At 42.5% G+C, this 17,761-nt stretch overlaps 1 protein-coding gene across 2 annotated transcripts in view; it reads left to right on the top strand.

The window, feature by feature from the left end:
• The window catches only part of ABCG1 (ATP binding cassette subfamily G member 1), a gene marked incomplete at both ends in the record, with an annotated part of 46,023 nt that overhangs the window by 9,722 nt on the left and 18,540 nt on the right, over window positions 1–17,761 (top strand). Inside the window, one exon of one of the 2 annotated variants that reach the window (XM_082278088.1) lies at window positions 3,596–3,637. The exons of the other annotated variant lie outside the window; for it this stretch is intronic. Within the exon in view, the coding sequence (XP_082134214.1) occupies window positions 3,596–3,637 (42 nt within the window). The remainder of the gene's footprint in view (window positions 1–3,595; window positions 3,638–17,761) is intronic. 2 annotated transcript variants of the gene reach the window in all.

The raw sequence follows: 17,761 nt of genomic DNA, 5'->3' as shown, positions 1-17,761 counted from the left end.
TGACCTTAGTTCAGCATTACTTGTTTTTCTTCAAGCAGATCCCATTGTTACTGTGGGTTTGGTTTTGTTGGGGTTTGATTTTTGTTTGTTTGGGGTTTTTTTTTTGACCTGGAGCTTTTTTAGAAATGAGCCTTGAGTTTGACTCAGTGAGTTTTGGTCACTGAGTCTTTGTGTGAGCAGAACATCATCTTCTTCTTTCTCTTTGCTGTATTGTTTATTAAACCTAAACATTATGATCTCCTCACTATTTTTCATGCTAGCTAATGTTTTGATACAATACATTTTATTAACTGCTGCTGTGAAAACTTGTGACTGAGGAAGGAAGTTTTAGAGAGATACCAATTACAACATTTTTGAATTTATGTGCCAAGAAGTGGTCACAGTGAGTTGTTGGGAGTCTGAGCTCTGGTCTTTGTTGTTCCATCTCTCAGAGAATGTGTTGGGGTCTGGCTGCAATTCACCCTGACACCCTTCACTAGAACTTTCTGTATGCTGAGTGGGATTTGATGAAATGATTTATCCTCTGCACATATGTGGTCATGTCCTGCTTGAGGTGTTGAGGAGGTAGAGACAACGTGCACCATCATCTGGGTGTACTTCTGTCACATTTCAAAGTAGCTTTGGTTTCAGTGGTCTGAAGATCTGTCTGAAGGCTGAGGGAAGATGAAGCAAGAGGCATTTTGCAGTTGGAGGCTTCAGACATCACATGGTGGGTCAGGGTTTTCCACAACCTCACTAAAAGGAAAGAGAAATCACAAGAGCAGCCAAAAGTAGAAGCTAACTCGAGTAAAAGTGCTGTTAAAGTTCATTTTTTGTTGTGCACTTACATGCCACTTGGGAGAGTGCCTTCTGGAATTCCATGGGGTCTGAGCTTACCAGCTCACTCGGGCAGATTTTTGTTATCAGGGGTTTTAGTATCTCAGAGTTCGGCTTTGTATTCTCTAAAAAATTATTTGCTTCACTCTTCCCTCTAGCATTGTTCTTGTAGGTAAACTGGGGAGACAGAACATGATACTACTGAGAATGTGGCAGGCCCTGCCTCAACTGCTTTATAATTCACATCTGCACTGCTTTATGATTTACATCTGCACCCTTTAAACTGGTGGATGCTTTTGTCTTCTTCTAGAAAACAGTGTTCGGTCTTACTATTAAAATTAACATGTCAAGACTTACAAGAAACAACATGCAAGGAGAACCCCAGCAAGATTTACATGGTAGCTTAGCACGTGGGAATGAACTGATTTGAATTTAAAATTAAAGCGATGCAAACTGAAAGGTGGGTGTTCATTCTCAAAGTGAATGTCCTTGAGGCAAAACCTAAATGCAGCAGCCATGCTTTACCCCTAGAACCTGTGTGACTTGCAGAAGGATATGTGTCTTACATAAGACTGAGTTTTTGTCAGAAGTAAATTGGGAGTTTGGGTCATTGTGCCCAGAGTGCCTTCCTTTGCAGCAGGCAGCTGAGAGAACTGGCCACCTACCTTCTTGTGGGATTATTTTATTTTGGAACTCCAATAAAAGACCCTGCTGAAACATGGCATCCATGCCAGATGACAAAATGCCCCTCTTTTTTTTAGGTATTCCTTCCAAAAGACATCACATACAATTAATGTTGCCAAATCTTTTATCAGAAACTTCTGGACAAGATCTTCTCTCTCTTACCAAAAGCCTTGGGACAGTAAGAAGCTGAGGTGTTGGTGGTTCAGATTGCCTGACCACTGTGCCAGCTTTGAACCCAGCAGCCACCGATTTTTGGTTAACACCACTGGTACAGGGGACAACAAATCCACAAGTTCTTACCATGTGGAAAATTTAGTTTTCTTCTGTGAAAGAAATTTATAGTCAGAGCTTCAGTCCCTAGGACTGGCAGAGTGTTCCTTCTCAAGCCCAGGACCAAGCTTTAACAGCAATCTTCTTCCTGATATCAAAGCCTATGTTAATCAGGAAATAGAAAGACTGAGGGTCCCCAAATTGTCCAAATGTAGTCACTTTTTCACCAACTTTGTGAGAAGAATACATAATAAAATATGTATGGAAGAATTACTGCCCTCTTCAACCAGTTCTTGAAGTTGTTCATCCCCAAGTGTGATGGAAAAGGGCAACAGCACAGACAGAGAAGGCCAAACAGTTTTGGTTGTTTTCAGTAACTTTGAACCTCAGTAGCTTCCTACAAGTAACTAAGGAGGCCTGCTGAAATATCCCCATGAATGATTGTTTTGAAAGTGTCTCCCTTGTGAATTCTGTGCTTTAGTGCAGACGTTTTGAGTTTAATTTGGCCTTTGAACACTTTGTCTCTTAGAAAAGTAGACTTTGGAGTGAATATTTAATCAGGATGTGAGTGGTGGCATAAAATACAGCAGGACTGGTCCTGTGTAGGTGTCTCTGGAACGAGGACAAATCAATTCTGTCTAGGAAGTGGTGTGGCTGGGGACGTGTGCTGCAGTATGGCTCGAGTCATGCCGTGGGAACCCGTGGGACTGCGTTTCCTTATTGGACCTTCTTGTCACTGCTGGGCTTCTATTCCCATTTACAGCTCATTTAGACTTTGCTGATTTGTGAGGGAAACAGGTGCATTCTGAGGACTTAATTTTCTTCAGAAGGTACAGGGATAAAGCCATCCAGATTCTCACCAGGCAAAACTATAATAGCCAAAGAGATGACCGCTTGTTTGTTCAGGTTTTTTTGTTATGTATCTGTTCCAGATAAAAATAAATGGCAGAGACCTTGGCTTTACAAGCTAATTTCACATCCACCTCTCATCTGGTACGTACAGCCTGCATCTTTTGTGTAAGAATCATATTTCTTCCAGCTTCACGTGTTTAGGGTAATGACAAATGTTTATAATTGCAGCGCTTCTGCTGCAAAAGAGAGAAGATAGAATATACAGTGATCAGGTTCCTGGGTGAATGAGAATGGACCCATGCTCTGTCTCTTGCTGAGCTTTAGAGGGTAAGCTTTTATGCCAGACAGAACAAAGAAGTTTCAAATGAAGTGGTGCACCTGGTTAATATGAAATTTAAAGGAAAAGAACCCCAGAAACTGAAGCTTTTAATACTCTTGTTAAGCGATGGAGTTAAATTCTGCCCTGTTGCATCTGTTCTGTGCTTTTGAAGCAGTCAAGTGGATGGGGCTGCACCAGCAGAGCATGGCCACTGTAATTTTTTTTTAGTCATGATGTTATTACCTCAAGTGCTTTGAATATTTAGCACTCTAATAACACCAGCATGGCAGGGCTAGAATGGGTAAATGAGTACCCAATTAAAAGAAAGGGGATTGAAGCTAAATATTTGCAATTAGAGGAAGAGCATCTTCTTTTTCTGGGTCAAAAAGCCACAAACTGCAGCCAGCTTATTGCATATGAATATCAAGGCCTGACTGCCTAAAATGCTATTTGAGTCTCATAAAGCTGAAGCCTGTGAGTGGCTGTCTGGGACTGAGTTCCTCTTCCTTCTCCACTTGTAGAGGTGAAGGTCTTATGCTGTCAACAGAGAAACGTGAGTCAGAAAGGCAAGGACAGTGCAGAGGGGCACATCTGTGCACAGCTGGCAGTGAAAGTTACTCCCCTGGGTTTTCATTTTGACCCTGAGTCTTGAAGAATTACTTGAAGAAGAATTTGCCCCAGAGGAACAAATTGACAGTACATAGATACAAAGATGATTGATGGGAAACTTTTTGGAAAACGAGTTGGGTCAGTCTGTTTTGTAGCCAGAACTGCTGTGTCCTTCACAAGGAGTGTGCAAGAGTGTCCAATGATAATGATTGTAAAAATCACACTGTTAGTAGTGGCTGGAGCTGGTGGGGCTTTGAGACATAAGGGGATTCCTCCTGCCCTGGTGTGTGGCAGCCTTGCTTCTGTAACTCCGAGCCCAGTTAGTGGTGAGGCAGGGCACCCAGCCAGCTCTATGGACCAGCAGGAGGACAGAGGGCTTTTCCAGCACCCTCCTAAACACAGATGGGCAAACCTGAGCAGCCCTGGTGTCTCGCTGGCATTCCTCCTGGCTGGGTGATTGTGGATTCCACACACAAGCACACACAAAAGGTCTCTCCCCCAGTGGGTTTTGGACCCTGTCCATCCAATCAGGTCCTCAGACTCTGGTCTCCTTCAGTTGTTGTTGGCACCTGGACCTACAACCCCTCAGATTTGCAGCCTCTTGCTCCAGCAGCTGAAAAACTTCTGCTGCTCACACTGAGACCATGGTGGCATCTCTGCACATGAACTCACAGTGGTGAGGGCATTCCCACGTGAGAAAGCTGGGAACAGTGTTTATCAGGAGTGCCATTAGGATCCCTGTCAGACAGCTGTAGTTGCCTCCTTACATGCTTCTGGCCCCTTTAATCCCCATTTCCATCTACTTTCTCAGGCCTGTTCCTCCTCAGTCCTTGATCCATTCCTTTCCCTGCCTTTTGCAATTCTCCTAAATGTCCTGTGATGGGTAGTTCTCACTCTATAATTCCCATAGCCACCCCTTTGGCTGGTTTTACAGCATCCCAAATTTCTGTTCCCCCTGCATGACATGGTAAAGTACAGCATTCCAGGGAGAGAATGTCCCTGTGGACACATCTTGGTGGGCTTTCCTCCAGGAACAGTAGTCCTGGCCCTTTCATCTTAACATCTTCAGAGTGGCCAATTCAGGGAGGGGGCTGTGTCCTCTGAACCTCAGCTCAGTCTCTGTGCTCACTCTGACTGGCCTTTTATCACATAACTGAGCACAGACCATTTTTAGACCTTCTTGGCTGGTTTGATTTTTCTAAGCTTTGTATTTAAAAATAAATGAAATAATATGGCTGGCCAGTTGTTTGTTTAAGCCCATGGAAAGTTTCCCTGTGGTGTAAATCATCACTGAAGTGGAACTCGCATTAGGCACATTTTTACCCTCTCATGTGAAAGTTTCAGGAAAGTTGTGACTGCAAATAGGGAATGGAGCTGCTGCACTTGTGATTATAATAAATCAGGTTCTGCTGTCTTAAAGGCTGAGTTATGACAATATGTGTGAGCTGCTATATCACAAACAGTCAGAGGAGCTTGACAGACATCCCTGAAGGAGGTTGACTATTTGATTTCTTGCCTGGGAGAATGATGATGTAAACCTGAAGGAGAAATACATAACCTGAAGTACTCACAAGTCCGTAAACCCTGGGGTTACTGTAAGACTTGGTGTTCATGGAGCATGATTGTGTCTTGTGCAGTAGTGTGACATCTGGGGACACCAAAAGAAAGATGAAACTTCAGAATATGCATGATAATACTTAACAGATTTACTCTTTAGTCTCCAAGCAGAGGTATGGGCATCAGTCTCCTGAATCCCATATATTCTATTCACATTATAAAATCAACCAAACACATAAAAATAAAGCAGGCTTTCCCATATAGGGCATGGCTGTGACATTTCAGCGCTCATCTTTTGATTCTTATTGACAGGAAGTAAAAATAAACTCCCCAAGCAAAGTGAATTGGGACAAAAGGTGGCACATATTTTACAGTAAACAAAAATAACTTCAAAGTCAACTTACAATTCTTCTCAGATGTTCATACTGTTCTGCTCTAAAAGTACAGGCCCAAATGAACCTTGGAATCACTGCAATGACAAATTGGACAGAGTTTAGCCAAGAACAGGTATCAGCATTCTGCCAGGGCTGCTGTCTTAGGATAGAACATTCTGGACCAAATTAACAGAAATTAATAAAGTCTGATGAAGGAAGGGTATGGCCTAATACCCAGAAGAAACTTTTCCACTTATTTGTATGTTTCACTGCTAAAACTGCATTCTAAAAAATACAGAAGCCCATGTAATTAATTTTAAATGTCAGTGTTGAATGTCACCAATATTCAAGGCCTGTTTATATGGTGGTGGAATGTGTCAGCAGACATCATGCAATATAGGTGTGTCTGAAAGCATCAGAGGATCTCCTTTCAGAGTGCTAAGAGAAATGTGTTACAAGTATATTGTATGTGCATTGTCTTTTTATATATAAATATGTTCAGTATATATCCACTTAATATATCTACATAGATACCTGTAAATATGAGTGAGTATATATATACACACACACAGGCTATATATATATATATATATATATATATATATATATAGGTTATATGTAGATATTTATAGGTTATCTCTGTTTCCTTATTTAGATGTATGTATGCACATACACTCAGGTATATTTATTTATGTACAAAAACTGCCTGTGTATCACTGCAACAAACACTTTGAAGATAACATTTTTATCGAGGTGTATATTCCTCCTCCTCCTTTGTAGTGACAAGATGATGTAATTATGGGAAAGCAGCGGCAGCCTGATTTTTTTTTTTTTTTAAATGAAAAGCAAGAGAGTATCGGTTGCTTAGAAGTGGTTCAGGTCTGTTGCTATTGGATTAACTGCATAACAGGCTAAAATAGCAGGAAAAATGAGTGTAAAATGGAAGCTGTTTTATCTGAGTGCCAGTGGTGTAAAGAATAGCAGGAAGAAAAGGCAGCATTTTGCAGATGCTTTTCAATAGGGACTTACTACTTTGCATAAGTTGAGTAATTTTCTGCTCCCAGTCATTTCTCTTGTAATCAGATTGTTTGTGCTTTGTTCTTGTTTCCTTTAGAAGTTGTAAGAATTGGTTGGAGCTCTCATGTGTAGCAGTGGTGGGTCCAATTCAGACCTGTTTGGGCAATTTTGCTGTTTACAGCTGCCGACGTCATTGTCTGAATTTCCTCATTAGCTGAACATTTTTGCAGCTTGCTTTCCTGCTGGGTGTAAAGGAGAGTATGTTTACGTGCCAGATAAATGTCTGCTACTTCTGTTTGTTTGAACAGTGGTTTGCTGGTGAAAACTGGGGGGAGTTGTGTATCTTGGAGGGCAGAAGGAAAATACGGAGGTTTTAAGTAGAATAATGTGCTTCGATTTGCAAGAGACACTGAGAGAGGGGTGCAGAGAACAGGGATATGGTAGAGATGTTCTTCTGACTGATTTTTTTGGGGACTAGAAATGTTCCTTAACTGCACCAGGAAGGCAAATAAGAGCGCTGCAGGTCCACAGCTGGAGGGCACTTCCCAGGAAGAGCTCTCTGCACACGGTGGGTGTCCACGTTCCCTTGTGGCTGCATTTGCCTTCCCTGAGCACCTCCTATGTGGGAAAGGGAGTGGGCTAGGGAGGCTATTGCCTGCTTGTGGTCAGCCTGGAGGGGATCCACACTGTACCCCTTACACATCTCCGAGCTGTGAGCAGGAGTGCTCCGTGGTCTCTTCATCACAGCGGTGAGGCAAGTGAGATAAAGGTGACAAGAGCTGTACTGAGCTGTCTTTTCTGCTGGCCACCCTGGCACTCCCGAACCTCAGGATTTGTGTGAATTGCCCAGTGTCTTTTAAAAGATGGTCCCACCTATCTCCCCTCCTCCAGCTCCCCCATCCCCAGTGGCAGCCATTCTGTGCGGGTGCTGACACTAAAACCAGAGGAAGAAGTGGCTCCAAATGCTTCCAGGGTGTTTACAACTGTACACAAGGAAAGGAGATTGGGGATATAGTGAAGATTAACCCCTCCTTTTGTATTGCAGTATTATTATCTAATGAGATCAGAAGCAAAGCCCAGCAGCTTAGTCAGTATTAGAGCGTAGGCACCCATTTCAGGAGGAAGCCTTTGAGAAGAGCAATCTTGAGCCGTCCACCTACACCATTTTCTTTGCGGCTTTGCAAGATGGAAAAAGTGACAGATGTAAACCTCCCCAAAGGCAGTGGCATGTTCTCCTTATGCTCATTGCCTTCAGACACTCCTGCCCCCCCCCCTGCACCCCCGGCTCATGGGCGATCTCCATGGGTGACCCCTGCCTTTGCTGTTCCTGGACTGCTGGGACAGAAACAACAGCTCTCTTGGATTCATGAGGAGATGGTCTGGTTTTGAGTCATCCATCAGCTATTTCCACCAGACCAGGTCCCATTCTTGGGGTTTAAGTACTTTGGGAGTCAAGCCCTGTTCTCTGCCCTTGCTTCTTCCTCAGTTCTAAAAGCACTTTCTGGTTTAAGTTCAGCAAACACCCCTCCACAAGAGCATGCCTTGTGCAGCTTGCCCAGGCATTATTCTAACATAACAGACAGTGGGATTTTTGTGGGCAAAGCCCGATTTAAATTTTTATTATGTTTTGAATAAACCACTCTGTGTGAAACTAATCCTGGTGTGACCTTCGCTTTACTGACACATGAGGGTCTTAAGAGCAGTGCTGTAGGAACTGTAGCAAACCCTTCAGTTGTATAAGGACAATTTATCAACAGCAAACAAATGGAGAGTGTGGGAGACAGGAATTGAGTGGGTAAGATGCTGTTCCTGCTCCAAGATCTTGAGCTTAATATTTGATGTCAGTAGACTAAGAATATGGGACCAGGGCATGTGGAGGCTGCTGTGCTAACAGTAATACCAGCTGTAAATACACAAGAACTGTTACAAATATTACAAGTACAGAAGTAGAAACTCATCCGCTGGGGGCAGATAGCAGAGCTTAAAAGCAGCGTGTTGGGTTTCACTCAGGTCGTCGTTGGAAGTGGAGCAGTGACTCAGTTTTAACACATACACACAGGAATTTAAAAACATGGCAATATTTTGAAAATGTTGTGATCTGGTAACAGAGCAATGTTCTGTACTTGTGCCATTACCCAGATTGCTGCAGCCCCTGTCAGGATAAGGTAATCTCACCTGTTGGCACAAGGACAAAAAAAGACACAGGTGGTGCATTCATCACTTGCACATAATGATCAGAAGCATTTAGCCAGCACTGAAATGAAAACCAACAATATTAGAGGTGCTTATTTTTCCATTTGCACACAGGCTATGGCTGCTATTACTGTGCCTTGTTCTGTCACATGCACTTAGAAAAAATTGCTTCAAAACTTTGAACTTGTGCATTGCCCATATGGCACTGAACACGCTGCCCTGAGAACTGTCTGTAGCCTGGCAGACCACAATTGTTTTATCACTGTGTGTAATTCATGTCACAACGAGATTTTAAAATATTTTAAGGTATTACTTATTTTTATGGTATTTTTAAAAACATGGATTGCATGAGCTGTTGTACCTAATAGGCAGTAGACCAAATTTTTCCTCAGGTGTCTCACAGCAGTGAGAAACAGGGCTGGACACATACCTAGAATCATAGAATGGTTTGGGTTGGAAGGGAACTGAGAGATCATCTTGTTCCAATCCCCTGCCATGGGCAGGGACACCTTCCACCAGACCAGGCTGTTCCAAACCCCATCCAACCTGGCCTTGGACACTTCCAGGGATCCAGGGGCAGCCACAGTTTTTCTGGGCAACCTGTGCCAGGGCCTCCCCACCCTCACAGGGGAGAATTTCTTTCTGGTATCTAATCTGAATCTACTCAGTTTGAAGCCATTCCTCCTTGTCCTGTCACTCCATCCCTTGTAAATAGTCCCTCTCCATCTTTCTTGTCAGCTCCCTTCAGGCACTGGAAGGCCACAGTTAGGTGGCTAAAAGCTTCTCCTTTCCAGGCTGAATAATCCCAATTCTCCAGTCCTTTCCTCATAGCAGAGGTGCTACTCCTTCAAATCCATGTTGGTTCCTACTGTGTAAGAGCATGTGTACAAATTAGTCAGCAACCTAGGCTCCCTTTATTGACAGAAGGTTTCACTGATGGTCAGTGGACTGTAAGTTACTATGAGTTTCATCCAAACGATGCCAGAAAAGTGAATCTCCACATTCCCACGGGGAAATAGCTGTGGTGGGGTGGCCCTGGCCAGTGGCTGAGCATCCACACAGCCACTCCCTCAGTGTCTCTTCCACATCCCCAGAACAGGAGAGAGAAGAGCAAAAGCTGAAAACTCGTGGATGAAGATCAGGGCAGTTTAATTAGTGAAGCCAAGCTGCCTGTGCCCCCTCCCAGCTTCTGGCACACCCAGGGCTACTCTAAAAAAAGCAAACCTTGACTTTGTGCAAGCCCTGCCCAGCGTGTTATCAATAGTGCCCCAGAGCTGCTCCATGGGGGCTGCTCTGCAGGAAAATCCTCTCTGTCCCTGCCAGGCCCAGTAGAACAGCTCACATTTAATGTTTACATTATAGATGTTGGCAGCTGGTTAAAATAAGCCCCATCTTGAGATTCTGAGCTCCCGATACATCGGTGTTCCGACGTGGAAGGTTTCTGTCTTCCACTCTTTGGAGTCCTGCAGTATTGCCTTGTGTCTAGGCTGTCATGAATCCCTGCTTTTGATCCCTGAGTCTGTGGCAGCTTCTGAACCAACACAAGCCTGTGCCACTGTATTGATTTTAGTGGTGCTGCGTTGTTTGGCAGGAGCTGGGTGTGTTGAGTGCCTGTGAATTTTAGGATCAAAGCGTGGTTTGAGGTGACATGGATATTCTTCTAACTGTGTCCCTTCATTATTTCATTTAAAGTGACAGTATTTATGGAGAAAAGAGTGTAACACCCTGGACTCTTTATCTCCTCTTTATTTCCTGTGTGTACTGGTGTGTTAATAGGTAGCAGAGATAAATGACTTACAGAAGTAATAAAGTTTAGGTAGACCAGTGATATAAAGTCCTATAATAAGGGAATAAAGAAACCTCACGTGACAGGTCAAGTTGAATTTTTGGGTAATGTATCCAAACAACTTGTTTTTGAAATGTTCTTGTCAGTTTAGTTGGTGGACAAGAAGAAATGGAAACGTGTTGTCTTGACTTAGGGAGAAAAGATGTGTTGTGGAATATGGTTTACAGAGACATCTAATTAGAAAGTTATGAGAAGACCAACATTTTTTATGTATGTCTCTCTTACTAATGATATACATGAGTCTTCAGGCCATTAAAATAGCTCATTTCTTTTGATGGACTTCCAGTTTGTGGAGGAAGCAGCTGCTTTTACTACCAAATTTCTCCTGTCTAATTAGACCAGTTGAACCAGCCAGCTTAAATCAGTCCATAGCTTACCCTTTGCCTTTTCATTGAAGAGCTGAATAACCTAATTGTAAAGGAGGACAGAAAACGTCAAAAGAAGTTACAGTTGTTACTGGGAAATGAACCAATGCAGAGTAAAAAATACAAGGGAAAAGGCTGTTAGCACAGAGGGCCTCCTGAAGAGCCTGTAACGAAAATCCCTCTGAAAATCCTTAATATCCTCTCCTTGTTGAAAAATGACAGTGCATCAGAGTAGAAACATGTTGTTTCTTCACTATATTTTCTTCTGACTATATTTTAATGCAGGAGATTTGTTAGGTCGAGGACTTTATAGTTAGGAAGAGGAAAAACCCAGCCAAGTGGATGACCAGGGCTCTTGAAACTCTAAGAGACCCAAGCTGGAGTTCTTGATCTGACTCAAGGACTTAAGACTTGGATCATCCTCACCTCAGGAGTTCCACTGGCCTCTGGAGTGACTTGCTGCTGGTTTGCCAAGAACATAACCGAGCAAAAAAATCCACCTCCAAAACTCAAAGTTGAATTTTCTCTCAGAATAAAGTGGAAAACCTGTAGTGGAAGTCATGCTTTTGTGATACGAGTTACTGCTTCCCACCTTGCTTCAAAAATAATTCTGCAGATAATTCCAAAAAGACAGGATTTCCAAAATGCAGAGTGACTCTGATGCCTTATTTTAGTATGTCCTGAAAATGTGAATCAAGGTTCATCCTTTTTTTAAAACTTCAAATCATTTTAATGTGTACATTTGAATTTTTTTAGTCTGTGAAATCAAAATTAATCAAATTGATGATATTTATACTGCAATTAAAATGCATATATCAAATGATTTTTTTTCTGTTTTGTGTGCGAAATGTTGAAGAGTTTTGCTCTTGAAAACTTGATTTTTACGTGGGACATAATATTGATGAAACGTTTAATTGCTTAGGATATGTGGTTAGCAGCAAGACTCCTGCTTTGCTGATGCTACTCTATAAGCTTCAACTAATCCATAACATAAAATGTAGGTCAGCTGGAGCTTTCAAAAACAGATGGAAATTTAGGAGTTTATGGTAGTGCAATGGATATATGTCCCTGTGAGGCTGCCAACTTCTCCAAATGCAAAAAAAAAGCAGAAATCAGAGTCCTGAAAGGTGCTTGTTCTACCTCATTTCCATTCCAGAAGCAGCAATGCCGTGTGCAGTGGCTTTTGTTTGTAACATATTCAGCACTGACATGCTGCCGAAGATGATAATTATTTCAGTGGTGTTTAGAGGATTGTGTATTTAGTTTGCTGACCACTAAAAGTATTTTAATTTGGGCAACTTCCTTAGTGTAAATATTCTAGAAGGGAGAGATAAAAACACAGTTGTTCTAAGTAAAATGAGAGAAGTGGAGGTAATGGAGGGTTTATTTCTGCACACACTTCAGGTTTTCCTTTAATTTTGCATTCAGGATCATAGGTTGTATCTTTTACTCGATTAGTGCTGAAATAAATACGTTATCCCATGTTTCTACTTCATTAAAGTCTTGACAGTTTGGAGGAGAAGTGATCAGAATCAGCGTGGCTATTTCTGAAAATAGAAGTCTCCCAGGACACGTGCTCCAGCTGTCCATATGGCCAGGAGCAGGGATGTCCTGCTGCCATCGGAGCTGCTTCAGCCCCAGCAGCTCTCCCAAACACGACTCCTGTTCCCTCTGACAGCTTTTCCAGGTTTGAAGGCCCATCAGGAAGTTTCTGTCCGTGTCTCTGCTCCTGGGTGTGTATAGTAGGGTTAAAGACTCAGTGCATGAGCTTAAAATTTACTTTGTAAAACACCTATTTGCCCCCGATCGTGTTTCAAAGGGTCCTCCGGGCTCCAAGGGTTCTTCACCTTCTTGTGGGAGAGAATGGGGCAGGAGCAGTGGGAATGTGGGGGGATGGAAGTGTGTCTTGCAGTTTGCAGTGCAGAATTGCTTTGAGAGGGTGGGCAGAGGCAGGGCAGGGATGTGCAGGAGTTGTTCAGAGGGTTGGATGGCCGAGATTGCCTGTTCCTCAGGGAAACTTCCTGTCATCACTAATGCGGCTGAGTTAGACTGATGTGAAGAAATGGAATTTGTTTGGAGTCAAATGTAACATTTGGAGTTTCCAAAGCTGACTAATGAGCTGTGATTTTTTTTCTTGACATCAGACACTCTGGCAGCTTTTAAATTGCAGTAGCCACGACTGGAAACATTTTTCAAAATACAAGAAATGTCTCTCCTCATGTCTGTAAGGGCTGGGGACAAAGTGTTGTCTTGTGAGCATGTGAACCATGGAAGAAGTCTGTTTTAGACAAAACTCTGTTTCTAGGAGTCTGAGAAAAGGGTTTTTTCCAATGCAGTTTACAGGAGACATGTCATCACATTCCAGTTTAACCTGGAGTTTGGGATGAAGATCACAGAAGGCTTTTCTTTGTGCACCAAGCTCTTCGGACCAGATATTGCCACGAGGCCAAATTTGGAGTAAAGAGATGCTAAATAACTTCAGCTGCTTCTGCTGTAACTCTAGAAAGCCCCAGGGCTCCCTTCTAACCCTCACACAGCTGGGTAGGAGGAAAGAGCCAAAGTTTTACTTTTGCTTTTTTCCCTGCCCACCTTCTTGCTCTGGGTGCACGTGAGTGGGGAGGCTGGGAGGAGGGAGGGGGAGATTCACAGTGAAGGGGGACTCTGAACATCAGCACAGGAGAGCCAGAGCAGTGTTCTCTGAGGGAGGAAGGCTTTTTCTTTCACTCTGCTGCAGAATGACCCAGCTGGATCCATGCTTGGCAGGGAAGGCAGATGGGGCAGTTCAGTTCAGAACAGCTGCTGGGATATTTCAGAATATCTCCTACTTGAAGATTTTTCTTTTTTTTTTTTTTCCCCAAAAGGAAGGGGCTGTTGGGAAAGGTTCTGGTTTTGTTTGTTTGGAAGACTGTGAATAACACTATTTGTACCTTGATGTATGAAGGTACTGCAATTATAAGAAATTGCTTTCTGCCTGATTGTCACACGTAAACAGCTTTCATCTCACAGTGTATCAGGCTCGTGACTTCGGTTTGTCATTCGAGGGAATGTGTCAGCCTTTCATTTCGAATTGGGCTGGTTCTTTTGTCAGGAAAGACCTTTCCTGTGGGCTTAAGTAACAGAAACAAAGGCAATTAAAAAAAAAAAAAGGCAGCAAAAGCAATTATCAAACAAAGATGAGGCTATGGATATTACTTGGAAAGGACAATTCTACTAGATTCAGAAGAAAGATGAAGCTGTGCGTCATTCATATTTTTTTTCCTCCTTTCATATTTCCTAAGGGTTGAAGATAAATTAGGGTAGCTATTTTCTGTGCAGGCAAAGTACAAGCTATGCCCCAGATCTCCAAAATGCTTCAACATGTAAATACTGCTTCTGGAGGCATCAGGTCCTGCTGCAAGTAGAGATTTATTTGCATTCATGTTTGAAGGTTACTTTCGTTCATTGACCTATTTAATTGTCGTTCTCTATCCCTGGCTGCAGGCATATGGCTCCATGTGCCTGTGGAAGGAAGAGCAGCAGCTTTAACTCTCTCAGGCAGAAACATTCAACAGAAAAAACAACAAGAACTGAATCTTAACATGGATGGAACATGATAATAATAAAATAATAACAATAATAAAAATAATAACAAGAATGACAATAACAAGAATAATACGCCTGGACCCACATGTAATGGTAATCACACTGTAAACCCCAGTGGAAGGCTGGAACTGTGCTGCAGGACCAAATAAAGGGAGACACAAAAGGTGAATACAAGGAAACACAGGTTACTTAGATGCTTCTGCTCTGGTCATAACCATAAAAACCACAGAATTAAATGGGGCTGGCACAAACCCAGCATGGCTGGGAGGTGTGACCAGTAGTAGCAGGAGCACGGAGGTTTGCCACAGTATTGGTGACACTCTGTTCCTCTCTTCTGTTGGAGGAACATGTCTCAAGAAAATCTGTGAATTCTGTGTCCACCTGCAGACACTTCAGTTTTCTGTCCCTTGGAGGTGTGGGTTCTCCAAACAAGGGGAGCGGGGTTGTGTAGTCTGTTAAACCTTCAAACTCAAAATCAGGGGGTTGCAGAGCTTGCAAGCCTAACAGGGTGTCGCATCTAATTAGTTATTCTGAGGAAGAGCAGCATTCAGATACTAAAATAATGTGATGAGCAGCCAGGATAATAGAGAAAGAGCACGGTGCACGTAACTCTTACTGCAGAGTTTCAAAGGAGTGGAATCTCTACTTAGTCAGGGCTTTTTTGGTTTGACTGCACAATGTGAACTGTCACATCCAGTGTCTTGCATAAGTTTAATATCTAGTCCGGGGATCTGAGGGAACAATGAAATTAAAGGACTTTTCAGATTCTTTATAACCTACAGCTTGGTTTAAGATTCTCCCCGTGCTAGAACTCAGTATCTTGCCTGGTGTGCCATCTTCTCATCCTTCTCTTTTATTATACAACATGACCTACAGTTGCTGGGGATTTTGTGTCATGAATCTTGGCTTGGGGGTTTACAGTTGCCCTTTAGGCTCCAGTTTGCTGTGTCTTTTTCTGACTTGCCACAGAAGGAAGTTACTGCTCAGCACAAATGAAGTATACTGGTGTCAAACGTTAGGCATTCACACAAACAAAATTCAAAATCTGCTTTTAAGTTTGTCCTCAAACGTTTAGTTTTGATTAACATCTCATCTTCCAGAGCACATTTGGATTTTTCAGGCTCTGAGATGGGTTAAGTTTGAACCCAGTGCTACCAGTACTGCACTGTGTACTGGAGCTAGTGGATAGCTTGAAGAAAAAATGTGTGAACTGTCCCCAGTTATCAGGGTGCAAAGTAAGGCATTAAAGACAGAGTTAAAACACAGTATCTGATACCTTTGAACAGCCTGAACATGGCCAGGCTGCTCTTCTTGATGAGTTCCCAGGGAGCATCTGAAGGTGTGGAGTTCCAACCCAGCCTGAAGATTGCGACTGTGCAGTTGCTGTGCTCAGTTGCTGCAATTGTGCAAGCAAATGAGGGACCATGATCAAACTGACATTTAAACCCACAGAAAAGATCCTAAAGTCAGTCATCATTTCTTTGGCAGCGGATGGGATTTCTCACAGCATCGAGAGGCTGGATGTCTCACCTAAGCTAATTGTCCTAAACTCCCACTGTAGTTAAGAGAGAGGCTCTTCCAGAGGGTTTTTTATCCCTTCCCAGAACAGGAATTGCAAATGAATGGAATTAATCACCAGTTTGGTGTGCCAGTTCCTATCCACTGATAATTTATGGGCCCTAGAAATGAATTTAGGTTAAGCATCAAACATTTAGATGTGTCAAATTAGGTAGATTGAACACTCCAAGCCTTGCTGTGAGCACGGGCTAAGCCCTGCATCTGAGTTACGACTAATCCACCCCATGACCACTAAGTGGGAAATCGGCTGTGGATCAAGAGCAAAATGTTTAAGAAGGCCTGCCTGTGGGCTATATTAAGAAATGCCATTTAGTCCACTACAAAGAAAGAGCTTTGCTGCCCACAGGGGGTTTTCTTTTTGGTTTTTTTTTCATAAATCTTGAAACACTTATTATTTTAGGTTGTGAGGAATGAATTCCTCACTTCTGAATTGGAGTGAACTGTGAGGCAGAGGAACTTGATTTGGTTACTTCAAGTACTCGCTTGGCTTTTCTGCCCTTTCTGTCCTGATGTTTTGGTGCCTGGCATGCTGTTTTATAGACATTTACATAACGAAGGTCGTTTCTCTGAGGCAAGGTACAAGAATACATTACAATTGCAAATTCCCTTAATTGTCCTAAAGCAGGACTCAGAGCTTAAACAATGGAAAATCCTATTGTTCAGTGTCCCTGAGAGACTGTGAACAGAACAGAAATATGTGGATGTGTTGATTCTAAAACTAGAGTGAGAAAATGACTGGTAAAAAGGCTTATTCACTTGTGATGCACAAGGGATGGCAGAAGTCATGAGCCAATGACATATGAGTTCACATGTAGGTTTTATTTGGTAGGCTTAAACATGTTTATTATTTCTCGTGTGAGTTTGCCCCTCCAGGCTTTACAGAGGTATAGTTCAAGCCAGTATAAAATTAGGAAGGTGCCTGTTATTAAAGCAAATATATTTTTTCACTCTGTCAGGAAGGCTGTTTCTGTCCCCCGGATTTTCTGGGAATTAAAAGATGCCATTTTTCTTCCCAAGTACCTGTACCTGTAATTCACTTTAAGTTAAGCTTGTTTGAACTCAGTGTGGAGCTTGGGAAAGAAACCTCCATTTAAATAATCCCCATCAAGAGGGTTTTTAAAATTCAAATTATTTAAATAATCATCAGCTGATACAGATAATCCCTTTCACCTGAGAATTTACAAACTGAAACATCTACAAACCCTGTTGATAGCAGGGAGAGGAAAGTGTTCTGTACTCAAGTAGTGGGTGGGGAACAGGGTGCTCTGGTTGGTTAAAGCAGAATTTGAAATATATGGGAAACATCTCCCATACTGAGATATCTCTGACTGTATTCCAGTTTAAGGAAACACCCTGCCTTTGATCCAACACTGGTTTAGGTGAAAAGCCCCAAATTATTTCATTTTATCATGGGATGAAGCAGATTGGTGTAGTCCGTTCTAGTAAACACGAAGATGCTTTTCTGTGAAAATGGCTTCATAGGAGTGAAAAAAGGGCTGAGATGCAGAAAGTGAGTAATAGATTGAGAAGGAGCAGGCAAGAGAATTTTTTTCTGGCGTATTTATGCCTGGGTGTATGGAAAAGGATGATGTAGCAATGATAAAGAAAAATGTGTACTAGCTAATGTTTTATTACATCTCCAAATGTAAATCTGGCCTTGGGCTGTTTCCTCTTTGTGAGTGTGTTTCTCATCTTGTGC

Source organism: Coloeus monedula (genome assembly GCF_965178545.1).
Source record: "Coloeus monedula genome assembly, chromosome: 3".
Classification (NCBI taxonomy): Eukaryota; Metazoa; Chordata; class Aves; order Passeriformes; family Corvidae; genus Coloeus; species Coloeus monedula.
This window is presented reverse-complemented; position numbering and strand designations above follow the sequence as displayed.